This window comes from Brassica napus, chromosome C8 (assembly GCF_020379485.1).
Source record: "Brassica napus cultivar Da-Ae chromosome C8, Da-Ae, whole genome shotgun sequence".
NCBI lineage: Eukaryota > Viridiplantae > Streptophyta > Magnoliopsida > Brassicales > Brassicaceae > Brassica > Brassica napus.
The window spans coordinates 1,639,913-1,667,759 of record NC_063451.1 but is presented as its reverse complement, the minus strand read 5'-3'; the positions used below and the strand labels follow the sequence as shown (position 1 = coordinate 1,667,759).

General features: G+C 32.0%; 1 protein-coding gene and 1 pseudogene across 1 annotated transcript; both read left to right on the top strand.

Moving 5' to 3' along the window:
- The first annotated feature begins 3,709 nt into the window (after window positions 1-3,709).
- LOC106398343 (polygalacturonase-like) lies at window positions 3,710-13,007 on the top strand. Its single transcript, XM_048765917.1, has 5 exons — window positions 3,710-3,769; window positions 4,687-4,976; window positions 6,509-6,737; window positions 6,838-6,950; window positions 11,789-13,007. Exons 1-5 carry the CDS (start codon window positions 3,710-3,712, stop codon window positions 11,901-11,903), a joined length of 807 nt encoding a protein of 268 aa, XP_048621874.1. The 3' UTR covers window positions 11,904-13,007.
- Window positions 13,008-14,939: 1,932 nt separating this feature from the next.
- Window positions 14,940-27,122, top strand: LOC106398344 (annotated as a pseudogene).
- The last annotated feature ends 725 nt before the right edge of the window (window positions 27,123-27,847 follow it).

The following is a 27,847-nucleotide window of genomic DNA, read 5'->3' as shown; positions in this document are numbered from 1 at the left end:
TTTGTTGTCTATGTTGTTCAAGAGAATATCGTTTTTATAGTGGTTATTCTACTGATTTGGGGAGTATTATGAAGTTTTACTAAATTGATTGATAAAAAATTAAAACGATTCTCATATACCATGAAAGAGAGTTTAACATACATTAATACAAATGTAGAATGTGGTTAGAAATTTTAAAACAACACTAAAAAGTTTAGGCTTCAGTATATAGAGCATGTAACGTGAAACTCAATATTTTCGTAGGGGTTAACAAATATATTTTAAGAAAAATTCAAAAAATATAACAATATTGCTTTAATGCATAATTTCCTCATGTACTAATATATGGTTATGGTCAAAGAAGTTTGTAACCTTTGTTGTCTCCATTTCTCTAGAGAATATCGATTTTATAATGGTTAGTCCACTAATTTAGGGACTATATGAAGTTTTATAAAATTAATTTGTAAAAAACAATTGAACGATGCTCATGTACCGTGAAAGAGAGTTTAGCATATATTAATACAAATGTAGAATGTGGATAGAAATTTTAAACAACACTAAAGATTATAGGCTTCAAAAAATAAAACATTTACCAAAATTCAATATTTTTGTAGTGGTTATAGCACATAGATTTTGAAAAAAAATTCAAAAAATATGACAGTATTGTTTTAACGCATAGTTGCATCATGCACTAACATATGATGATGTTGAAAGAGGTTTGGAGCCTTTCATGTCTCCGTTTTTCAAGAAAATAGCGATTTTATAGTGGTTATTTCACCTATTTAGGGAGTATTAAGAAGTTTACTAAATTAATTGATAAAAAATTTTACCGATTCTCATATACCATGAAAGAGAGTATAAAATACATTAATAAAATTTAGAATGTGGTTAGAAATTTTAAAACAATACTAAGAAGTTTAGGCGTCAGTATATTGAGCGTTTAACGTAAAACTCAATATTTTTGTAGGGGTTAACACATAGATTTTGAGAAAAATTCAAAAAATAAAACAATATTTTTTTTAATGAATAATTTCCTTCTGGACTAATATATGGTGATGGTCAAAGAGATTTGGATCATTTGTTGTCTCTATTTGTCTTGAGAATAACAATTTTATAATGGGTAATCCACTAATTTAGGGAGTATATGAAGTTTTACTAAATTAATTTGTTAAAAAAAATTGAACGATGGTCATGTACCTTGAAAGAGAGTTTATCATAAACTAATACAAATGTAGAATGTGGTTAGAAATTTTAAAACAACACTAAATATTATAGGGTTCCGTATATAAAACATTTACCAAAATTCAATATTTTTGTAGGGGGGTTAACACATAGATTCTGAGAAAATTTCAAAAAATATGACAATATTGTTTTATTGCATAGTTGCATCATGTACTAACATATGATGATGTTGAAAGAGGTTTGAAGCCATTATTATGAAGTTTTACTAAATTAATTGATAACAAATTATAGCAATTCCCATATACTATGAAAGAGAGTTTAAAATACATTAATACAAATGTAGAATGTGGTTAGAAATTTTAAAACAACACTAAAAAGTTTAGGCTTCAGTATATTTAGCGTTTAACGTAAAACTTAATATTTTCGTAGGGGTTAACACATAGATTTTGAAAAAAATTCAAAAATATAACAATATTGCTTTAATGCATAATTGCCTCATGTACTAATATATGGTGATGGTAAAATATGTTTGGATCATTTTTTGTCTTCATTTCTCTAGATAATAACGATTTTATAATGGTTAGTCCACTAATTTAGGGAGTATATGAAGTTTTACTAAATTTATTTATAAAAAAAAATTGAAAGATGCTCATGTACCATGAAAGAGAGTTTAGCATACATTAATACAAACGTAGAATGTGGTTAGAAATTTTAAAACAACACTAAATATTATAGGGTTTAGTATATAAAACATTTATCAAAATTAAATATTTTTGTAGGGGTTAACACAAAGATTTTGAGAAAATTTCAAAAAATATGACAATGTTGTTTTAATGCATAGTTTCATCCTGCACTAACATATGATATGTTGAAAGAGGTTTAGAGCCTTTGTTGTCTCCGTTTTTCAAGAAAATAGCGATTTTATAGTGGTTATTTCACCGATTTAGAGAATATTATGAAGTTTTACTAAATTAATTGATAAAAAAATATAACGATTTCCATATACCATTATAAAGAGTTTAACATACATTAATACAAGTGTAGAATATGGTTAGAAATTTTAAAACAACACTAAACAGTTTAGGCTTCAGTATATAGAGAAAAATTTAAAAAATATGACAATATTGTTTTAATGCATAGTTGCATCCTGTACTAACATATGATATGTTGAAAGAGGTTTGGATCCCCGTTTTTCAAGAAAATGAAGATTATATAGTGGTTATTCCACTGAGTTAGGGAGTATTATAAAGTCTTACTAAATTAATTGATAAAAAATTATAATGATTCTCATATACCGTGAAAGAGAGCTTAACATACATTAATACAAATTTAGAATGTGGTTAGAAATTTTAAAACAACACTAAAAAGTTTAGGCTTCGGCATATAGAGCGTTTAACGTAAAACTCAATATTTTCGTAGGGATTAATTAATACATAGATTTTGAAAAAAAATTCAAAAAATATAACAATATTGCATTAATGCATAGTTGCCTCTTGTACTAATATATGGTGATGGTCAAAGAGGTTTGGAATCTTTTTGTCTTCATTTCTCTAGAGAATAACGATTTTATAATGGTTAATCCACTAATTTAGGGAGTATATATAGTTTTATTAAATTAATTTATAAAAAAATTGAACGATGTTCATGTACCATGAATGAGAGTTTAACATACATTAATACAAATGTAGAATGTAAAAAATTTTAAAACAACACTAAAGATTATAGGGTTCCGTATATAAAACATTTACCAAAATTCAATATTTTTGTAGGGGGGTTAACACATAGATTCTGAGAAAATTTCAAAAAATATGACAATATTGTTTTATTGCATAGTTGCATCATGTACTAACATATGATGATGTTGAAAGAGGTTTGGAGCCTTCGTTATTTTTCGTTTTTCAAAAAAATAGCGATTTTATAGTGCTTATTCCATCGATTTAGCGAGTATTATGAAGTTTTTATATATTAATTAATAAAAATTATAACGATTCTCATATACCATGAAAGAGAGTTTAACATATATTAATACAAATGTAGAATGTGGTTAAAATTTTAAAACAACACTAAAAAGTTTAGGCTTTAGTATATAGAGCGTTTAACGTAAAACTCAATGTTTTTGTAGGGGTTAACACATACATTTTGAAAAAAAATCAAAAAATATAACAATATTGCTTTAATGCATAGTTGACTCATGTACTAATATATGGTGATAGTCAAAGAAGTTTGAAACCTTTGTTGTCTCCATTTCTTTAGAGAATAACGATTCTATAATGGTTAGTACACTAATTTAGTGAGTATATAGACTTTTACTAAATTAATTTATAAAAAAATTGAACGATGCTCATGTACCGTAAAATAAAATTCAGCATATATTAATACAAATGTAGAATGTAGTTATAAATTTTAAAACAACACAAAAGATTATAGGCTTGAGTATATAAATCATTTACCAAAATTTAATATTTTTTGTAGGGATTAACCCATATATAAAGAAATTTTAAAACAACACTAAAGATTATATTGTCAAATTTCTTTAAAAACTGTAAACATGAACAAGCTACTTGACTTTTTCCCGTATGTGCGCTTAACGTACGGAAATCTGATCTCGGTTTAAAAAATACTACACAGCGATAACATGCAGTCATAAACGCAATAAGGAGTAAAAAAGAAATAATGATATAAGCTTATCTAAAAATATATATAAGCTTATCTAATTAATCTATGGTACTACGAATTGTCAATTATGGTATTAAATTTCGTTCGAAGTATTAAATTATTATTACACTCTATTAGACCACCACATATACTTCCATATAGATCGAAGAAACCAATCACATAAAACCATGATCCATTATGACTTATTCTTTCTAGGTTCGTCAACCAATAGGATTTCATTATTTCAAATCCGATATCTTTTTAAAAAAAAACAAAATATTATCAAATTATATTATCCTTTTAAAATTAAAATGTAAAAATAAATAAATAAAAAATAGTAGTAATTACAAAAAAAATATTTTTAACGTCGTCAGCAAAACATTAAATCCTGAATCCTAATCCCTAAACCTTAACTCCGAAACCCTAAACCCTTGGGTAAACCCTAAACCCTTGGGTAAACCCTAAACTCTAGGATAAATCTTAAACTTTAAATCAAAATCACTAAACACTAAAACACTCAAGGGTTTAGGGTTTAGGATTTAGGGTTTAGGGTTTAGGGTTTAGGGTTTAGAGTTTTAGGGTTTAGTGTTTTTATTTAGAGTTTAGGATTTATCCAAGGGTTTAGGGTTTATCCAAGGGTTTAGAGTTTACCCAAGGATTTAGGGTTTAGAGTTTAAGGTTTAGGGATTAGAGATTAGGATTTAGGGTTTAGTGTTTTGCTGACGACGTTAAAAATATTTTTTAAAAATTTTTTTTTCTGTAACTACTATTTTTTTATTTTTTTATTTTAAAAACATAATATAACTTGCCAATATTTTGTTTCCTTTTTTAAAAGATATCAGTCCGAGAATAACTCATGCATTATTGTAGTCCATATCGTGCAGCTCGGGAAATGACGTGATCATAAGTGGAGTGAAATCAATGAACAGACAGATCACTCATATGACCCTCAACGGTTGCACCAATGTGGCCGTCCGTAACTTCAAGCTAGTGGCTCCCAAAAACAGCGCAAACACCGACGGCTTTGACGTTCAATTATCCACCGGAGTCACATTCACCGGAAGCACAGTTCAGACCGGAGACGATTGTGTTGCTATCGGACCTGGTACTCGCAACTTTCTCATCTCCAAACTTCCTTGTGGCCCAGGTCATGGTGTTAGGTATGTGTCACACACACCGTCTAATTTATTTATTTTTTTTTTTGATCAAACCAACTTGTATTAAATTTAGAAGAGTTTAAGCTCCATGAAAAGAGAGTTCAACGAAGGTACAAAGAGCCCAATGGAATACGAAACAGATAAACCTAAGATAGAATGAAAATACAAATCACAACAAGTAAACATTAGAAATCGCATCACAACGGTTTCATGAGTTTCTTGAACGATTGCATCTCGGGTAACTCTGAGAGTCACAACCACTGCAATAAAGGCAGGGAAGAGCGTTAGCCGGGAGGAGAATCCTTGCAATACCAGCCACACATGTTCATCCAATTCACTCCATACATGAGGAAATATTGGGAAAAGAAACTGCTCCAAACAGGAGCCAAGCGGACAATCAATACCCGCCATAACCATATTCACCAAGCAACAAATCACAATGATTGTCTCTTTCAACTGCCACCAAGAAGAGAAACACACAGACACTGCACCACAAACCAGGTTGAATACAATAATAGGACTGCATACTACAGTAGAGAGTTGCATCAACGCAACATAAAAACCACTAAGAGGCACAAAGATATAACCAAAGGACACTGAGTCCATCAGTACACTACCAAATAAAGCCAGAAACCACAAATCCAAAGTCACCCACACATCTAGCATTGCATCCTTTCCAAAATAATAGGAGTAAACAGAGAGTAAGGAGCTAAGGTGGACCTGGACGTCTATAAGCGGATTGATAAAATGAAAGTTGGAATAAGAGCCGGGAGAAGACCCATTCCCGAACTGACAAAGATACAACCTGTATACCACAGGAGAAGAACGCCAGTTGACAAAGATGGTGTCACCAGTGAACACAAGAACAACACCATCATCACTGAGCTTACTTGAAACCCTTGAAAAATTAAACATCAGATCTAGGACTTGAGTAGCTTGTGGAGAAGGGCTGGAGGAAGTGAAAAGAACGAGGCTGACGGAGACGTCTGGTGGGTCTGGAGGTTCTGGTGGCTTGACAGGAGGAGTTTCAATCGGAAGATGCTTGTTCCGCGTCGGATCTGAAGGAGGCCTGGGCTGTGAAAAAGGAGGAAGGCCTGTCACCATCATCTTCAAGGAGGAAGAGCAGTGCTGCATCAGGAACGACGGGGGCGGCGGATCTGGAGGGGGGGCGGAGCCACGACGGAGGAATAGTCACCATCATGTCCATGGAGAGGAGCATGGCTGTTTCAGAGAGAGGAGGAAAAAGTGTCGTGGTTGGAGCAAGGAAGATCCATCGAAACGGTGCCTTGGGATGCGGGCTCGAGAGAGTTTCTCTCTAGGGCGAACTTTTTACTATTAACGTTGCACACACCGTCTAATTTCTTAGAACAACATATTATATGTGTACAAAATCACACTATATATATACTGGACTCTCTAATATTTTAAAATGATGCTACCGTATCTGTTAGGATTTAAAAAATTGCAGAAATTAAAAATAGTTTAAGATGGCGATTAATATATATATATATATATGACTATGTGATTATTCGCAGTATTGGGAGCTTGGCAAAGGAATTAAACGAAGATGGAGTAGAGAATGTGACACTATCGAGTTCTGTATTCACCGGCACACAAAACGGCGTGAGGATAAAGTCGTGGGCGAGACCAAGCACCGGATTTGTTAAGAACGTCTTCTTCCAAGACCTAATCATGAAGAACGTCCAAAACCCTATCATAATCAACCAAAAATATTGTCCTGACCACCAAGGTTGCCTTACCGAGGTACATATATATCAATATCTATCATATTTAGATCAAACTGATCGAATAAATTTATCAAATAGAGTGATCTAAGTTCTAACAAATAATTATGTAAAAATAGCATTCGGGGGTGAAAATAAGCCAAGTGACGTATAAGAACATACAAGGAACGTCGGAGACAAAGCAAGCAATGAAGCTGGTATGCAGCAAGAGCAACCCATGCACATATATCACATTACAAGACTTTTTTTTTTTTTGTGCACCAACTTTCCTTAATCAGATCAAACCATGTTTGGTACAAAAGCGTTTAGAGCCTGCTTGGCTAAAAGATCAACAGAAGAAACAGAGTTCCTAGGAACCCAATGAAAAGAAACTGAGGTAAAGGCCCCTGCCAATGACCTAATGTCTGCTAGGATTCCATGCAAATCTGAAATGTGAGAACCCTCTAGAATTGCCGTCACCAAGATCTTCGAGTCCGATTCAAAGGAGATTTGTTTGTAATCTAGTAAAATTGCTTGCTCCATTGCTGAACGTAAGGCTAAGCCCTCCGCCACGAGGGGTGATTTCACGAATGTGAAAATCAATGAGGTCGACCTGTTGAGTTCATCTCTACGTCGTGTGTACTTCCAAGCTGCTTCTGCAGTCAGACTTTCCTTTTTCCAGGCGGCATCTGATTGACAAATCACTTCAAATCTCTGCTCTGGTTCTCTTCCTTGCTTCACAAGCAACTGATTCGATTTCAAAGGTTGCGCTGCATTCCATTCTTTGCCATCCACTACCGCTTTAGTTGCAACCTCCTGTTCAGAGAAGGTCCTTTCCTCAAAAATCCTATAATTTCTGGTGATCCAGAGACTCCATATCACCCAAGCTGCTAGAGAGCCAGTGTTCAAACCCGTCTGAGGGAGAGAGATCTCTGCTTGCACCAAACTCCATCCCTCTGTGAAGTGCTGGATTCCTGATAATAATATGTCTCTTTTGAACGGTATCTTTCTCCAAGTTTCCTGGGCAAAAGGGCAGGTGAAAACTCGAGGTTTGATAGAAGCCCATCTCACAGGAGGTTGAGGGATGAGGAACGTTCTCCACAGATATCATCCCGACATAGAGAATCTCAAATCTCTACAGGCTCGCATAGAGTGGAGGGAGAGCGAGCTGATAATCTAAGTGCCCCACTTGATGCCATCCCAGCAGAGGTAATGGCTGAAGCCAGAGAGGAGCTAAGAGAAGTCTTGATCCAGTATACCTCTTGCGCCGACCCCTCTGAGAGTGCAGCACGTAAGGAAAGGCTGAGAAGAGCTGAAAAACAAGCGGAAGTAGATGAATCTGCTGAACAATTCGCAAGACAGTTGATGCGAGATCAAGAGGCCCCGCAGATGCCATCTAACCAGATACAAGTAGCAGCTAGAGTTCCAGCGTCTCAGCGTCTTGGAGGTGGTAGCTCAATTGAGCCTCCTTTGGATGGACTAAATGACCAGCTTCGTGTCTCAGCAAAAAAGAGACTAGGACGCCCCCCCCCCCCCCCAACAAAGAAAACCCAAGGGTAAACACAGAGGGAGTAGGCACGTCTGTGGCTAAGAAGAGGAAAGTAACACAAGTCAGAGTTTCTCCTAAACGAAAGACAAGCACAAGACTAAGAAAACCTACCACCAAGAAAGCTGAAATGCTAGCAAACAAAGCGCAAAGAGGGACAAACCAAAGCTCAGTACCAGGAAGCAGTAACCCGGTTATCAAGCTCATAACGGCAGCGACAAGGCAGAAGAAAGATTTTCACAATCCATCTGCCTCAGTTCCTTAAAAGTAGCATGCTGGAATTGTCAAGGGTTGGGGAACCCCTTGACGATCCAGAGATTAAAGGAGATACAGAAAAGCATATCTCCTAGCATATTGTTCTTCTCGGAAACAAAGAATCCCGACGACTTTGTTATTCGGAAACTGTCTTCGTTGGGTTTCAGTAATCAACATTTTGTATCTCCTAGCGATCAAGGAGGAGGGGGGCTAGCCCTGTTTTGGAAACAAGGAGTTAATCTGGATGTATTGTCTTCTTGTAAAACTTTATTGATACGAAAGTGGTGTATGAAGGGAAGAGTTTTTATTCTACTTTTGTTTACGGTGACAACGATAATGTCAAAAGAAGAAGCATGTGGAAGGAGTTACTAAACCTGAATGCGGCCAGAGGAGGAGCCTGGTTTCTCTCTCGGGATTTTAATGATATCATCTGTGACCAAGAGAAATCAGGAGGAATAGAGAGAACAGAAGGATCCTTCGTGGACCTTCGATCCTTTATGTCTGAAGGCGATTTATACGACTTAAAGCACTCAGGTGACTTTCTATCTTGGCGTGGAGTCAGATATGAACATGTAGTACATTGTCGGTTAGATCGGGTAGTCGCAAACAGTGAATGGTTTGAGGAGTTCTATTCTGGCCATTGCGAGTATCTAAAGTACGGGGGCTCTGATCACAAACCCATCATATCGTGCTTTGATACGACAAGGAAAAAGAGGAAAGGCTTGTTCAGATTCGATAGGAGGCTCAAAGATAACCCCGCAGTGCAGGAGCTCATTGATAAACATTGGAAATAGGCAGGAGGAGCCTCAGTGTGCAAGAAGATAGCTATAGTCCGAGGTTCAATTGTAGCTTGGAACAAGGAACAACAACAGAACAGCAGAGCAATTATAGAACAACGCAAAATAGAGCTAGAAGAAGCGATAACAAGTGCTCAAGATGATGCTCCTCTTATAGCGATAATCAACCAAGATCTGCGGGAAGCTTATAAAGCTGAAGAGGACTTTTGGAGGCAAAGAAGTAGAGTCCTCTGGCTCAGCCTTGGTGATCGAAATACCGGCTACTTTCACGCCACAACCAAAGGAAGAAAGGCGCTGAACTCTATTACTGTCCTCGAGGATGTGAATGGAGAAGTTCACTACAAGGAGGAGATGATTACAAAAACAATCGTGAATTATTTCACAGAACTTTTCACCTCTCATGAGGCAGAGCGAGAACAGATAGTACATGATGCACTAACCCCGTTGGTCTCGGATGCGGAAAATGAGCTACTGGTTAGAGAACCAACAGCGGAGGAGATTAGACTCGCAAATTTCTCGATTCACTCGGACAAAGCCCCTGGCCCCGACGGTTTCTCCGCAGGTTTCTTCCAAACAAACTGGAAAACAGTGGGAGCCGACATTGTCCGAGAGGTACAAAGTTTCTTTAGCTCTGGATTAATGCCGAGTGGGCTCAACGACACCCACATTAGAATGATATCGAAAGGAGGAGGGCCTCGGTTCGTAGCAGATTATAGACCAATTGCGCTATGCAACGTCTACTACAAAATAATCTCTAAGCTTCTCACCCGAAGACTACAGCCGATACTCTCGAAATTAATTTCCGAGAACCAGTCAGCGTTTGTTCCAGACAGAGCCATATCCGACAACGTGTTGATCACACACGAAGTACTACATTTCCTCAAGACATCTTCGGCAAGCAAACATTGCTCAATGGCCGTAAAAACGGATATGAGCAAGGCATATGACAGGCTTGAATGGAAGTTCATCGAGATGGTGCTGTCTCGGTTGGGTTTTCACCAGAAATGGGTCGGCCTGATAATGCAATGCGTGACCTCAGTATCTTTTTCCTTCTTGATAAACGACTCAGCTCAAGGACGAGTATACCCATCACGCGGAATCAGACATGGCGACCCGCTGTCTCCATACCTGTTCATCTTGTGCAGTGAGGTTCTATCCGGTCTGTGTGCAAAGGCTGATCAGAATGATGGCTCACTTCAAGGGATTAGAGTAGCAACAGACTGCCCGCGAGTAAATCATCTCCTCTTTGCGGACGATACGATGTTTTTTTGCCGGACCAACGCACAAAGTATCTTGAAGCTGCAAGAAATCCTTCAGCTATACGAACAAGCGTCGGGACAGAGAATCAATAAGGAAAAATCGGCAATAACATTCTCCAAAAAAATGCCTCAGAGCCTAAAGGACAAAGTGAAAAGGGAGCTAGATATTCAAAAGGAGGGAGGGGTTGGGAAGTATCTTGGCCTGCCCGAACACTTCGGGAGAAAGAAAAAAGATCTTTTCACTTCTATTGTTGATAGAATCCGACAAAAGGCAGTTGGCTGGTCTACAAGATGCTTGTCAACAGCGGGTAAATTGATCCTCCTCAAGACAGTACTATCAGCCATGCCTACTAACTCGATGTCATGTTTCAAGTTGCCTACATCTCTGTGTAAACGGATACAATCAGCCTTGACTCGGTTTTGGTGGGACTCAGACCCCGATCAGAGGAAGATGTCTTGGATCTCCTGGACTACGATGACTAGAGCAAAGCAAGATGGAGGCTTAGGATTTCGAGATATACAATGCGTCAATGATGCTCTTCTTGGGAAACTTAGCTGGCGACTGATCAACAATCTGGACGAGTTACTTGCAAGAATCTTGAGAGGAAAGTATTGTAAGTACAGCCCTATCCTTGAGGTACAAGCAGCTTCAAACTGCTCCAACAGTTGGAGAAGTATCCTCATCGGACGTGACCTGGTGAAAGAGCATCTAGGATGGGCAATTGGCAATGGGGAGTCAGTAAAAATCTCGTCTGATGCATGGCTTTCAACGTCGCATGGTGCCCAACCCATAGGCCCTGCTACAGAACAAACGAGAAATGCGCTTGTTAAGGAGTTGTTTCAGGAGAACACTTGTAGGTGGAGTACTGATAAAATCACACATCTGTTCCCAGAACTTGCCCCGCAGATCCTAAGTATCAAGACAAGCTCAAAAGGAGAACCGGACAATCGGATTTGGCTCAAACACGAGTCTGGTGTGTACTCTACGAAAACAGGTTACCAAGCGGCCCTGAAAAGCAGAACTATAGACGCCGGAACTGGAGATCAGCCTGCTTTCCAATGGGCAAAAAAAGGTTTTGGAGGTTAATGCCCTTTTAAAGATTAAGCTTCTCATCTGGAAAGCGTTGCACGGTGGCTTACCTGTAAACGAACGACTAGCAACCCGACTGATTATCCCAAGCTCAGGCTGCGTAAGATGTGGTGAGGTGGAAACAATCACCCATGTGTTTTTCACATTACAAGACATTAAGCTTACTTACAAGAAAGGAACTCATGCTACTTCATATTGTTTCAATGCTCGTGGGACTAGTCTTGGTGTTATTCAACCTACTAGCTGTCTAAACCAATAAAATCAAAAATTCTTGGTGTAAATTTATTTGGTGTAAGATGAAATGGTAAAATATTGTTAGGGGATTGACTTCTTCCTATTTTAAGTAGGGGTGGGAAAAAAACCCGAACCGAACCGAAACTGAACCAAAGTCTATTTCAAACCATTCGGTTGAAGATTTCTCCAACCCGAATGGTTCGGTTTTAAACCGAACCGAACCGAAAAACCGATGGGTTTTTGTAATTATTTAAATTAAAAATATTAGTAATACCAATATACTAAAATTCTAATACCATACCACGTATTTTCCATTTTTCATTTATTAACATATATTCTTCCAACCGAATATGTAATCATTAAAATATTTGATTTAAAAAATAGAAAAATATGTATCTTTATATTTTTATATATGTAAACATGGATGTTAAATCTAAATCCAAAACCTAAAACTTAAAGCAAATTTTATTAAAAACAAAAGTTTTCCACAACGTCACATGGAAGATGATTCATTGCAAGCTTTTTAATAATGATATAAGAGACATTACTAATGATGTTTTTTTTATTAACTTTCATTTGTTTTAATTCTTATATATTTTTGTGACTTTTTAAAGGTTTTTGTTTCAGTTTTATATTGAATTTAGTTCACATAGTTTATGTTTACATAATTTAAGCTAAATTTCTCTTAAAAATTTAAACTAAGAAGAACCTAACTAAGAAGAACCTAATAAACTGATCCAAAAAATAAATCCAACCGAACCGAATATAAACCAAACCAACCCAAACCAAACCAAACTAACTATGGTTTATTTCAATTAGATAAATACTAGAACCAAACTAACTAAACCGAACCGAACCCGAACCAAACTGAGGAAATAACCGAAGTGCCCACCCCTACTTTTAAGCGTCGTTACCGGTGAATTTAAGATTCATGGAACGATTATCCAAATAGTTTCGTGCCCAATTGCTTTGGATATCAACCGGTTAAGGTTAAAGTGCTTGTTTCTATAATAAAATTTATGTGACATTACAAACATACTAGGTGTTTTCCTGCACCATGTGAAGTGATAAATTTTTTAAAAGTTAAATTATATTTAAAATGAAATTGATCAATATATTTTATTATTTTTGACTAATATTTAATATAAAGTTGATTATTTAAGCATAAAATTAAGAAAAAAATAATTTTGTTTATTTTAAATTACATTTAATAATATATATGTAATATATTTAAAATTCGAATCTTAGATAAAAAATTTTATCTGTTTATTTTAGTTAAATGTATTAAATCAACTTGTATAAAATAACTAAATATTATATAAAAATTGTATAGTTATTAAAAATTATAACTAAAAATATTTATAAAATTGGTAGATATCTAAAAGAAACTAATTAAATTACGATTAACAATTTATTAATTTTTTAAAAAAGATGTAGAAAATTTTGAAAATATTAGTAATAAAAATTGTATAATTATAAAAATACAATTAAATAATGTATTTCGAAATTTATAATGCATATTTTAATATATTTATTTTAGTGATGATTTATGAATTTTTACTATATTTTAAGAAGTTTAACAAAAATATAAATCAACATTAAATATAATGTATTAGTTATTGTCATATTCTATAAAGTGTACCAAAAATATATGTTATTAATAAATGTGATTGTCCATGTCATATTAACTATAAGCCATGTCATTAATCTTGTTATCCATGTCATCATTTTTTTTTGTAAAAATGATTGTACAAATGATATGGTAAAATCACTTCGCAAATATAGTCTTGCTTTCATTTAACTAAAACAAATTGGAAGACTTTGACCTGTCACAATCACATAGTGCCTTGCTCTTTTTTGGCTTGGTGGAAAGCAAATATATAAAAAGACAAATCTAGAAAGCTCGAATATTAAGAAGGTTACCATGTGCTTTTTAAGTGGCTGTATATAGTTTTAGTAACATAATTAATAGATTTTAGAAATTCAATGAAATTAGAAAAGAAAACACCACCAAAAAGGATGGTTCCCAGAGAAGATGCAGTCAATCTAGGTTCATCAACTAATAAGATTTCATTATTTCAAATTCGATATTTTTTACAAAAAAAAACAAAATATTGTCAAGTTATATTATATTTTTAAAATAAAAAGTAAAAATAAACTAATTATAGAAAAAAGAATTAAAAAAAATCATTTTAACATCGTCAGCAAAACATTAAACCATAAATCCTAATCCCTAAACCCTAAATCCTAAACCCTAAATCCTTGGGTAAACCCTAAATCCTTGGGTAAACTCTAAACCTTTGGATAAACCCTAAACTCTTGGATAAATCGTAAACTCTAAATAAAAACACTAAACCCTAAAACTCTAAACCCTAAACCCTTGAATGTTTTAGTGTTTAGTGATTTTGATTTAGAGTTTAAGATTTATCCTAGCATTTAGGGTTTAGGGATTATGATTTAAGGTTTAATGTTTTGCTGACGACGTTAAAATTTTTTTTTTTTTGTAATTACTACTATTTTTTATTTATTTCTTTTTACCTATTAGTTTTAAAAAGATAATATAATTTGACAATATTTTGTTTCCTTTTTTAAAAAATATCAAATATAAAATAACACAATGCTATTGGTTGGTGAACCGGGTGAGCCCAAAAATAAGTCCTCTTTTGTCTCTGTGCATCTTCCTGTCCTTCGTCAATGGCTTAGGACTAAAGATTCTTACATGTGGGCGTTTGAAAAAAAAAAAGCCTTGATCGAGATTTTCAAACACTTCTTCAACAACTCAAGTCAAGCTGTTTAGTTTCTCAGATGCAACTGATAGTTCAACTACACTCCACTGAAACCACCTGCCACCTTTTTTCTTAATCTTTCTCTCAACACATGGAAGAGATCTTCAAATTACAAGAAAGTCGAGGTTTTTCATTTTCCTGCTGATTCTTCTATTACAAAACAAGGGTTCCTGGAAAAGATCTCACGGACAAAGTTGTCATTCTTCACGATCTTTGTCTAATTAGATTACTGTTCTGTTTTAGATCTTAGTTAGCTAAAAAACGGTTGTAATATAATGGGTTCTTTGCCTCCTGTAATGGAGAATCAACGTAGCTTTCTAGGTAACTCCATCGAGGTACAAGACAGTCTCAGATGCGTTGGTACAGAGAATCATCCAAGGAAGGGAAGACCTTTGGAGAAGCAAGTTAGTTTCCAACATGGAACCGAAGGAAGAGCAATGGAGAGGCAGAGAAGCTTGCGTGGGTTCGTCGAGAAACAGAAAAGCTTTCGTGTAGTGATAGAGAGACAGTTAAGTTTCATGAATGGTGAGAGGAAGATGAAGAAGAATGAGTCACCCGGTAAAAGAGGAGACTCTCCTCTCCACATTGCAGCTCGAACAGGGAACTTGGGAAAGGTTATGGAATCGATTCGAAGTTGTAACGGTGCTGAAGAGTTAAAGGAGTTGCTGTCAAAGCAAAATCTAGAAGGAGAGACTCCTCTTTATACCGCAGCAGACGATAGACATTCGTTAGTTGTTGAAGAGATGTTGAAGCATATGAATCTTGAAATCGCATCTATTGCAGCTAGGAATGGGTTTGATCCTTTCCATGTCGCAGCAAAACAAGGCCACCTCGGTAAAAAGAAACTTTTATTGATTCAGATTTTTGGATTTTCGGTGATATGTTCATAAGTCCCGTTCGGGATTGTTCTTGAGTTGGTGAGGCCTGATCCTAAGGTTTTGAGCGTTGAGGATAATAAAGGAAACACTCCATTGCATATTGCCGCAAAGAAAGGAAACACTCCATTGCATCGTTGAGTTTCTTCAATCTACATGAGATTTTCTTACCATAATTCTAAAAATAGGATTAGGCTGCTTCTGCGTATAAAAAAAAAGTTTAACATACATTAAAATAGATGTAGAATGTGGTTAGAAATTTAAAACAACACTAAAATGTTTAGGTTTCAATATATAGAGCGTTTCACGTAAAACTCAATATTTTCGTAGGGGTTATCTCGTAGATTTTGAGAAAAATTCAAAAAATATAACAATATTGCTTTAATGTATAGTTGCCTCATATACTAATATATGATCACGGTCAAAGAGGTTTGGAACATTTGTTGTCTCCATTTCTCTAGAAAATAGCGATTTTATAATGGTTAGTCCATTAATTTAGGGAGTATATGAAGTTTTACAAAATTAATTTATAAAAAAAATTGAACGATGCTCATGTACCTTGAAAGAGAGTTTAGCATATATTAATAAAAATGTAGAATGTGGCTAGAGATTTTAAAACAACACTAAATATTATAGGCTCCAGTATATAAAGCATTTACCAAAATTCAATATTTTTATAGGGGGTTAACACATAGATTTTGAGAAAATTTCAAAAATATGATAGTATTGTTTAACTGCATAGTAGCATCCTGCACTAACATATGACGATGTTGAAAGAGATTTGGAGCCTTTGCCGTCTCTGTTTTTCAAGAAAAAAGCGATTTTATAGTGGTTATTCCACCTATTTAGGGAGTATTATGAAGTTTTACCAAATTAATTAATAAAAAATTATAGTGATTCCCATATACCATGAAAGAGAATTTAAAATACATTAATACAAATATAGAATGTGGTTAGAAATTTTAAAACAACACTAAAAAGTTTAGGCTGGAGTATATAGAGTGTTTAACGTAAAACTCAATATTTTCGTATGAGTTATCACATAGATTTTGAGAAAAATTCAAAAAATATAAAAATATTGCTTTAATGCATCGTTGCCTCCTGTACTAATATATGATGATGGTCAAAGTGGTTTGGAACATTTTTGATGCTCATGTACCACGAAAGAGAGTTTAGCATACATTAATAAAAATGTAGAATGTGGTTAGAAATTTTAAAACAACTCTAAAGATTATTGGCTTCAGAATATAAAGCATTTACCAAAATTCAATATTTTGTAGGGGTTAACACATAGATTTTGAGAAACATTTCAAAACAATATGACAATATTGTTCTCATATTGTTTTTAATGGATAGTTGCATCCTTCTCTAACATATGATGATGTTGAAAGAGGTTTGGAGCCTTTGTTGTCTCTATTTTTTTCAAGAAAATAGCGATTTTATAGTGGTTATTCCACCGATTTATGGAGTATTATTAAATTTTACTAAATTAATTGATAAAAAATAATAACGATTCCCAGGTACCATGAAAATGAGTTTAACATACATTAATACAAATGTAGAATAATGTGGTTAGAAATTTTAAAACAACACTAAGAATTTTAGGCTTTTGTATATAGATCGTTTAACGTAAAAGTCAATATTTTCGTAGGGGGTTACAAATAGATTTTGAAAAAATTTCAAAAAATATGACAATATTGTTTTAATGCATAGTTGCATCGTACACTAACATATGATGATGTTGAAAGATGTTTGGAGCCTTTGTTGTCTCCGTTTTTCAAGAGAATAGAGATTTTATAGTGGTTATTCCACCGATTTAGGAAGTATTATGAAGTTTTACTAAATTAATTGATAAAAAATTACAACGACTCCCATTTACCATGAAAGAGAGTTTAACATATATTAATACAAATGTAGAATGTGGTTAGAAATTTTTAAACAACACTAAAAAGTTTAGGCTTCAGTATATAGAGCGTTTGACGTAAAACTCAAACTTTTCGTAGGGGTTAACACATAGATTTTGAGAAAAATTCAGAAAATATAACAATATTGTTTTCATTCTTTCCTCCTGTACTAATATATGGTGATGGTCAAAGAAGTTTAGAACTTTTGTTGTCTCCATTTCTCTAGAAAATAGCGATTTTATAATGGCTAGTCCACTAATTTAGAGAGTATATGAAGTTTTACAAAATTAATTTATAAAACAAAATTGAACGATGCTCATGTACCATGAAAGAGAGCTCAGCATACATTAATGCAAATGTAGAATGTAGTTAGAAATTTTAAAACAACACTAAGGATTATAGGTTTCATTATATAAAGCATTTACCAAAATTCAATATTTTTGTAGGGGTTAACACATAGATTTTGAATTAAATTTCAAAAAATATGACAGTATTATTTTAATGCATAGTTGCATCCTGCACTAACATATGATGATGTTGAAAGAGGTTTGGAGCATTTGTCGTTTCCGTTTTTCAAGAAAATAGCGATTTTATATTTGTTATTCTACGTATTTAGGGATTATTATGAAGTTTTTATTGATATAAAATTATAGCGATTACTATATACCTTGAAAGAGGGTTTAAAATACATTATTATAAATGTAGAATGTGGTTAAAAATTTTAAAACAACACTAAAAAGTTTAGGCTTCAGTATATAGAGCGTTTAACGTAAAACTTAATATTTTCGTAGGGAACACATAGATTTTGAAAAAAAATTCAAAAAATATAACAATATTGTCTTAATGCATTATTGTCTCCTGTACTAATATATGATGATGGTCAAAGAGGTTTGGAACCTATTTTTGTCTCCATTTCTCTAGAAAATACCGATTTTATAATGGTTAGTCCACTAATTTAGGGAGTATATGAAGTTTTACTAAATTAATATATAAAAAAATTGAACGGTGTTTATGTACCATGAAAGAGAGTTTAACATACATTAATACAAATGTAGAATGTGGTTAAAATTTTTAAAACAACACTGAAAAGTTTAGCCTTCAGTATATAGAGCTTTTAACGCAAAACTCAATATTTTCGTAGGGGTTAGTTAACACATAGATTTTGAGAAATTTTTTAAAAATATATAAATATTGTTTTAATGCATAGTTGCATCATGCACTAACATATGATGATGTTAAAAGAGGTTTGGAGCCTTTGTTGTCTCCGTTCTTCAAGAGAATAGCGATTTTATAGTGGTTATTCAACCGATTTAGGGAGTATTATGAAGTTTTACTAAATTGATTGATAAAAAAAATAACAATTTTCATATACCATGAAAGAGAGTTTAACATACATTAATACAAATGTAGAATGTGGTTATAAATTTTAAAACAACACTAAAAAGTTTAGGCTTCAAAATATAGAGCGTTTAACATAAAACTCAATATTTTCGTAAAGGTTAACACGTAGTTTTTGAGAAAAAATAAAAAAATATAACAATATTGCTTTAATGCATAATTGTCTCCTGTAATAATATATGGTGATGGTCAAAGAATTTGGAACCTTTGTTGTCTCAATTTCCCTAGAGAATAGAGATTTTATAACGGTTAGTCCACTAATTTAGGAAGTACATGAAGTTTTAAAAAATTAATTTATAAAAAAATTGAACGCTGCTCATGTACCAAGAAAGGGAGTTTAGCATACATTAATAAAAATATAAAATGTGGTTAGAAATTTTGAAACAACACTAAATATTATAAGCTTCAGAATATAAAGCATTTACAAAAATTCAATATTTTTGTAGGGGGTAACACATGGATTTTGAGAAAATTTCAAAAAAATATGACACTATTGTTTTAATGCATAGTTGCATCCTTATCTAACATATGATGATGTTGAAAGAGGTTTGGAGTCTTTGTTGTCTCTGTTTTTCAAGAAAATAGCGATTTTATAGTGGTTATTCCACCGATTTAGGGAGTATTATGAAATTTTACTAAATTAATTGATAAAAATCATAAAGATTCTCGTATACCATGAAAGAGAATTTAACATACATTAATACAAATTTAGAATGTGGATAGAAATTTTAAAACAACACTAAAAAGTTTAGGCTTCAGTATATTGAGCGTTTAACGTAAAACTTAATATTTTCATACGGGTTAACACATAGATTTTGAGAAAAATTACAAAAAATATAACAATATTGCTTTAATGCATAATTTCCTCCTGTACTAATATATGGTGATGGTAAAATAGGTTTGGATCATTTGTTGTATTCATTTCTCTAGATAATAACGATTTTATAATGGTTAGTCCACTAATTTAGTGAGCATATGAAGTTTTACTAAATTAATTTATAAAAAAAAATTGAAAGATGCTCATGTACCATGAGAGAGTTTTGCATACATTAATACAAATGTAGAATGTGGTTAGAAATTTTAAAACAACACTAAATATTATAGGGTTCAGTATATAAAACATTTACCAAAATTCAATAATTTTGTAGGGGTTAACACATAGATTTTGAAAAAAATTCAAAATATATGACAATATTGTTTTGACGCATAGTTGTATCATGCACTAATATATGATATGTTGAAAGATGTTTGAAGCCTTTGTTGTCTCCATTTTTCAAGAAAATAGCGATTTTATAGTGGTTATTTCACCAATTTAGAGAATATTATGAAGTTTTACTAAATTAATTGGTAAAAAATTATAATGATTCCCATATACGATTAAAGAGAGTTTAACATACATTAATACAAATGTAGAATGTGGTTATAAATTTTAAAACAACACTAAAAGGTTTACGCTTCAGTATATAGAGAAAAATTCAAAAATATGACAATATTATTTTAATGCATAGTTGCTTCCTGCACTAATATATGATATGTTGAAAGAAGTTTGGAGCCTTTGTTGTCCCCCTTTTTCAAGAAAATTGCGATTTTATAGTGGTTATTCCACTGATTTAGAGAGTATTATAAAGTTTTACTAAATTAATTGATAAAATATTATAACGGTTCTCTCATACCATCAAAAAGAGCTTAACATAAATTAATACAAATGTAGAATGTGGTTAGAAATTTTAAAACAACACTAAAAAGTTTAGGCTTCAATATATAAAGCGTTTAACGTAAAACTTAATATTTTTGCAGGGATTAATTAACACATAGATTTTATGAAAAATTCAAAAAATATAACAATATTGCTTTAATGTGTAGTTGTCTCTTGTACTAATATATGGTGATGGACAATGAGGTTTGGAATCTTTGTTATCGCCATTTCTCTAGAGAATAAAGATTTTATAATGGTTAATCCACTTGTTCAGGAAGTATATTAGTTTTATTAAATTAATTCATAAAAAAATTGAATGATGTTCATGTACCTTGAAAGATAGTTTAGCATACATTAATACAAATTTATAACGTGGTTAGAAATTTTAAAACAACACTAAATATTATAAGCTTAGTATATAAAGGATTTACCTAAATTCAATATTTTTTTAGGGGTTAACATATAGATTTTGAGAAAATTTCAAAAAATATGACAGTATTGTTTTAATGCATAGTTACATCATGCGCTAACATATGATAATGTTGAAAGAGGTTTGAAGCTTTTGTCGTTTCCGTTTTTCAAGAAAATAGCGATTTTATAGTGGTTATTCTACCTATTTAGGGATTATTATGAAGTTTTACTAAATTAATTGATATAAAATTATAGCAATTCCCATATACCATGAAAGAGGGTTTAAAATACATTATTACAAATGTAGAATGTGGTTAAAAATTTTAAAACAACACTAAAAAGTTTAGGCTTCAGTATATAGAGCGTTTAACGTAAAACTTAATATTTTCGTAGGGAACACATAGATTTTGAAAAAAAATTCAAAAAATATAATAATATTGCTTTAATGCATCATTGCCTCATGTACTAATATATGATGATGGTCAAAGAGGTTTGAAACCTCTTTTTGTCTCCATATCTCTAGAGAATAGCGATTTTATAATGGTTAGTCCACTAATTTAGGAAGTATATGAAGTTTTACTAAATTAATATATAAAAAAAATTGAACGATGTTCATGTACCATGAAAGAAAGTTTAACATACTTTTAGACAAATGTAGAATGTGGCTAAAATTTTTAAAACAACACTAAAAAGTTTAGGCTTCAGTATATAGAGCTTTTAATGCAGAACTCAATATTTTCGTTGGGGTTAGTTAACACATAGATTTTGAGAAAATTTCAAAAAATATATAAATATTGTTTTAATACATAGTTGCATCATGCACTAACATATGATGATGTTGAAAGAGGTTTGGAACCTTTGTTGTCTCCGTTCTTCAGTAGAATAGCGATTTTATAGTGGTTATTCCACCGATTTAGGGAGTATTATAAAGTTTTACTAAATTTATTGATAAAAAAATATAACAATTCCCATGTACCTTAAAAGAGAGTTTAACATACATTAATACAAATATAGAATGTGGTTAGAAATTTTAAAACAACAATAAAAAGTTTAGGCTTCAAAATATAGAGCGTTTAACGTAAAACTCAATATATTCGTAGGAGATAACACATAGTTTTTGAGAAAAAATTCAAAAAATATAACAATATTGTTTTAATGCATAATTGTGTCATGTACTAATATATGGTGATGGTCAAAGAAGTTTGGAACCTTTGTTTTCTCCATTTCTCTAGAGAATAGCGATTTTATAATGGCTAGTCCACTAATTTAGAGAGTACATGAAGTTTTACAAAATTAATTTATAAAAAAATTGAACGCTGCTCATGTAACAAGAAAGAGAGTTTAGCATACATTAATAAAAATGTAGAATGTGGTTAGAAATTTTGAAACAACACTAAATATTATAAGCTTCAGAATATAAAGCGTTTACCAAAATTCAATATTTTTGTAGGGGTTAACACATAGATTTTGAAAAAATTTCAAAAAAATATGACATCATTGTTTTAATGCATAGTTGCATCCTTTTCTACAAATGATGATGCTGAAAGAGGTTTGGAGTCTTTGTTGTCTCTGTTTTTCAAGAAAATAGCGATTTTATAGTGGTTATTCCACCGATTGAGGGAGTATTATGAAATTTTACTAAATTAATTGATTAAAAATAATAACGATTCCTGTATACCATGAAAGAGAGTTTAACATACATTAATACAAATGTAGAATGTGGTTATAAATTTTAAAACAACACTAAAAAATTTAGGCTTAAATATATTGAGCGTTTAACGTAAAACTTAATATTTTCGTAGGGGTTAACACGTAGATTTTGAGAAAATTTCAAAAAATATAACAATATTTCTTTGATGCATAATTGCCTCTTATACTAATATATGGTGATGGTAAAATAGGTTTGGATCATTTGTTGTCGATTTTATAATGGTTAATCCACTAATTTAGGGAGTATATGAAATTTTACTAAATTAATTTATAAAAAAAAATTGAAAGATGCTCATGTACCATTAAAGAGAGTTTAGCATACATTAATACAAATATAGAATGTGGTTAGAAATTTTAAAACAACACTAAATATTATAGAGTTCAGTATATAAAACATTTACCAAAATTCAATATTTTTGTAGGGGTTAACACATAGATTTTAAGAAAATTTCAAAAAATATGACAATATTTTTTTAATGAATAGTTGCATCCTGCACTAACATTTGATATGTTGAAAGATGTTTGGAGCCTTTGTTGTCTCCGTTTTTCAAGAAAATAGTGATTTTATAGTGGTTATTTCATCGATTTAGAGAGAATTATGAAGTTTTACTAAATTAATTGGTAAAAAATTATAACGATTCCCATATACGATTAAAGAGAGTTTAACATACATTAATACAAATGTAGAATGTGGTTAGAAATTTTAAAACAACACTAAAAAGTTTAGGCTTCAGTATATAGAGAAAAATTCAAAAAATATGACAATATTGTTTTAATGCATAGTTGCATCCTGCACTAACATATGATATGTTGAAAGAGGTTTGGAGCCTTTGTTGTCCCCCTTTTTCAAGAAAATTGCGATTTTATAGTGGTTATTCTACTGATTTAGGAAGTATTATAAAGTTTTACTAAATTAATTGATAAAAAATTATAAGGATTCTCATATATCATGAAAGAGAGCTTAACATACATTAATACAAATGTAGAATATGGTTAGAAATTTTAAAACAACACTAAAAAGTTTAGGCTTCAGTATATAGAACGTTTAACGTAAAACTCAATATTATCGCAGGGGTAAATTAACAGATAGATTTTGAGAAAAATTCAAAAAATATAACAATATTGCTTTAATGCATAGTTACCTCTTGTACTAATATATGGTGATGGTCAAAGAGGTTTGGAATCTTTGTTGTCTTCATTTCTCTAGAGAATAATGATTTTATAATGGTTAATCCACTAGTTTAGGAAGTATATATAGTTTTATTAAAGTAATTTATAACAAAATTGAACGATATTCATGTGCCATGAAAGAGAATTTAGCATACATTAATACAAATGTAGAATGTGGTTAAAAATTTTAAAACAACACTAAAGATTATAGGCTTCAGTATATAAAGCATTTACCTAAATTCAATATTTTTTTTAGGGGTTAACACATAGATTTTGAGAAAATTTCAAAAAATATGATAGTATTGTTTTAATGCATAGCTGAATATTTCACTAACATATGATGATATTGAACGAGGTTTGGAGCCTTTGTTTTCTTCGTTTTTCAAAAAATAACGATTTTATAGTGGTTATTCCACCGATTTAGCGAGTATTATGAGGTTTTACTATATTAATTGATAAAAATTATAACGATTCCCATATACCATGAAATAGAGTTTAACATACATTAATACAAATGTAGAATGTGGTTAGAAATTTTAAAACAACACTTGAACGATGCTTATGTACCATGAAAGTATTATGAAATTTTAGTATATAGAACGTTTAACGTAAAACTCAATGTTTTTGTAGGGGTTAACACATAAATTTTGAAAAAAAAATCAAAAAGTATAACAATATTGCTTTAATGCATAGTTGTCTCTTGTACTAATATATGGTGATAGTCAAAGAGGTTTGAAACCATTGTTGTCTCTATTTTTTTAGAGAATAACGATTTTATAATGGTTAGTACACTAATTTAGTGAGTATATAGACTTTTACTAAATTAATTTATAAACAAATTGAACGATGCTTATGTACCATGAAAGAGAGTTTAGCATATATTAATACAAATGTAGAATGTGGTTATAAATTTTAAAACAACACAAAAAATTATAGGCTTGAGTATATAAATCATTTACCAAAATTCAATTTTTTTTGTGGGGATAAACTCATATATAAAGAAATTTTAAAACAACACTAAAGATTATAGGTTTCAGTATATAAAGATTTGTCCAATTTCTTTAAAAATTGTAAACATGAACAAGCTACTTGACTTTTTCCCGTATGTGCGCTTAACGTACGGAAATCTGATCTCGGTTTAAAAATACTACACAGCGATAACATGCATTCATAAACGCAATAAGGAGTAAAAAAGAAATAATGATATAAGCTTATCTAAAAATATATATAAGCTTATCTAATTAATCTATGGTACTACGAATTGTCAATTATGGTATTAAATTTAATTCGTTCGAAGTATTAAATTATTATTACACTCTACTAGACCACCACATATACTTCCATATAGATCGAAGAAACCAATCTCTTAAAACCATGATGCATTATGACTTATTCTTTCTAGGTTCAACCAATATGATTTCATTATTTCAAATCCGATATCTTTAAAAAAAGAAAACAAAATATTATCAAATTATATTATCCTTTTAAAATTAAAATGTAAAAATAAATAAATAAAAAATAATAGTAATTACAAAAAAAAATATTTTTAATGTCGTCAGCAAAACATTAAACTCTGAATCCTAATCCCTAAACCTTAAATCCGAAACCCTAAACCCTAAACCCTTGGGTAAACCCTAAACCCTTGGGTAAACCCTAAACTCTAGGATAAATCTTAAACTTTAAATTAAAATCACTAAACACTAAAACAATCAAGGGTTTAGGGTTTATGATTTAGGGTTTAGGGTTTAGGGTTTAGAGTTTTAGGGTTTAGTATTTTTATTTAGAGTTTAGGATTTATCCAAGGGTTTAGGGTTTACCCAAGGGTTTAGAGTTTACCCAAGGATTTAGGGTTTAGCGTTTAGGGTTTAGGAATTAGAAATTAGAATTTAGGGTTTAGTGGTTTGCTGACAACGTTAAAAAGATTTTTTTTTAATTTTTTTTTCTGTAACTACTATTTTTTTACTTTTTTATTTTAAAAACATAATATAACTTGCCAATATTTTGTTTCATTTTTTAAAAGGTATCAATCCAAGAATAACTCATGCATTATTGTAGTCCATATCGTTCAGCTCGGCAAATGACGTGATCATAAGTGGAGTGAAATCAATGAACAGCCAGATCACTCATATGACCCTCAACGGTTGCACCAATGTGGCCGTCCGTAACTTCAAGCTAGTGGCTCCCAAAAACAGCGCAAACACCGACGGCTTTGACGTTCAATTATCCACCGGAGTCACATTCACCGGAAGCACAGTTCAGACCGGAGACGATTGTGTTGCTATCGGACTGGTACTCGCAACTTTCTCATCTCCAAACTTCCTTTTGGCCCAGGTCATGGTGTTAGGTATGTGTCACACACACCGTCTAATTTCTTAGAACAACATATTATATGTGTACAAAATCACACTATATATATACTGGACTCTCTAATATTTTAAAATGATGCTACCGTATCTGTTAGGATTTAAAAAATTGCAGAAATTAAAAATAGTTTAAGATGGCGATTAATATATATATATATATATGACTATGTGATTATTCGCAGTATTGGGAGCTTGGCAAAGGAATTAAACGAAGATGGAGTAGAGAATGTGACACTATCGAGTTCTGTATTCACCGGTACACAAAACGGCGTGAGGATAAAGTCGTGGGCGAGACCAAGCACCGGATTTGTTAAGAACGTCTTCTTCCAAGACCTAATCATGAAGAACGTCCAAAACCCTATCATAATCGACCAAAAATATTGTCCTGACCACCAAGATTGCCTTACCGAGGTACATATATATCAATATCTATCATATTTAGATCAAACTGATCGAATAAATTTATCAAATAGAGTGATTTAAGTTCTAACAAATAATTATGTAAAAATAGCATTCGGGGGTGAAAATAAGCCAAGTGACGTATAAGAACATACAAGGAACGTCGGAGACAAAGCAAGCAATGAAGCTGGTATGCAGCAAGAGCAATCCATGCACAGATATCACATTACAAGACATTAAGCTTACTTACAAGAAAGGAACTCCCGCTACTTCATATTGTTTCAATGCTCGTGGGACTATAGTCTCGGTGTTATTCAACCTACTAGCTGTCTAAACCAATAAAATCAAAAATTCTTGGTGTAAATTTATTTGGTGTAAGATGAAATGGTAAAATATTGTTAGGGGGTTGACTTCTTCCTCTTTTAAGTAGGGGTGGGAAAAAAACCCGAACCGAACCGAAACCGAACCAAAGTCTATTTCAAACCATTCGGTTGAAGATTTCTCCAACCCGAATGGTTCGGTTTTAAACCGAACCAAACCGAGAAACTGATGTGTTTTTGTAATTATTTAAATTAAAAATATTAGTAATACCAATATACTAAAATTCTAATACCATACCACGTATTTTCCATTTTTCATTTATTAACATATATTATTCCAACCGAATATGTAATCATTAAAATATTTGATTTAAGAAAATATAAAAATATGTATCTTTATATTTGTATATATGTAAACATGAATGTTAAATCTAAATCCAAAACCTAAAACTTAAAGCAAATTTTATTAAAAACAAAGGTTTTCCACAACGTCACATGGAAGATGATTCATTGCAAACTTTTTAATAATGATATAAGAGACATTACTAATGATGTTTTCTTGTTAACTTTCATTTGTTTTAATTCTTATATATTTTTGTGACTTTTTAAAGGTTTTTGTTTCAGTTTTATATTGAATTTAGTTCACATAGTTTATGTTTACATAATTTAAGCTAAATTTCTCTTAAAAATTTAAACTAAGAAGAACCTAACTAAGAAGAACCTAATAAACTGATCCAAAAAATAAATCCAACTGAACCGAATATAAACCAAACCAAACCAAACCAAACTAACTATGGTTTATTTCAATTAGATAAATACTAGAACCGAACTAACTAAACCGAACCGAACCCGAACCAAACTGAAGAAATAACCGAAGTGCCCACCCCTACTTTTAAGCGTCGTTACCGGTGAATTTAAGATTCATGGAACGATTATC

What these genes read in the sequence shown, in the direction of transcription:
- LOC106398343 (XM_048765917.1), top strand. Translation starts at nt 3,710, where the DNA reads ATGAACAAGCTACTTGACTTTTTCCCGTATGTGCGCTTAACGTACGGA. An exon ending in CGTACGGAAATCTGATCTCG is followed by an intron (nt 3,770 to 4,686) that starts GTTTAAAAAATA and finishes GCATTATTGTAG; the next exon opens with TCCATATCGTGCAGCTCGGG. An exon ending in ACCAAGGTTGCCTTACCGAG is followed by an intron (nt 6,738 to 6,837) that starts GTACATATATAT and finishes ATGTAAAAATAG; the next exon opens with CATTCGGGGGTGAAAATAAG.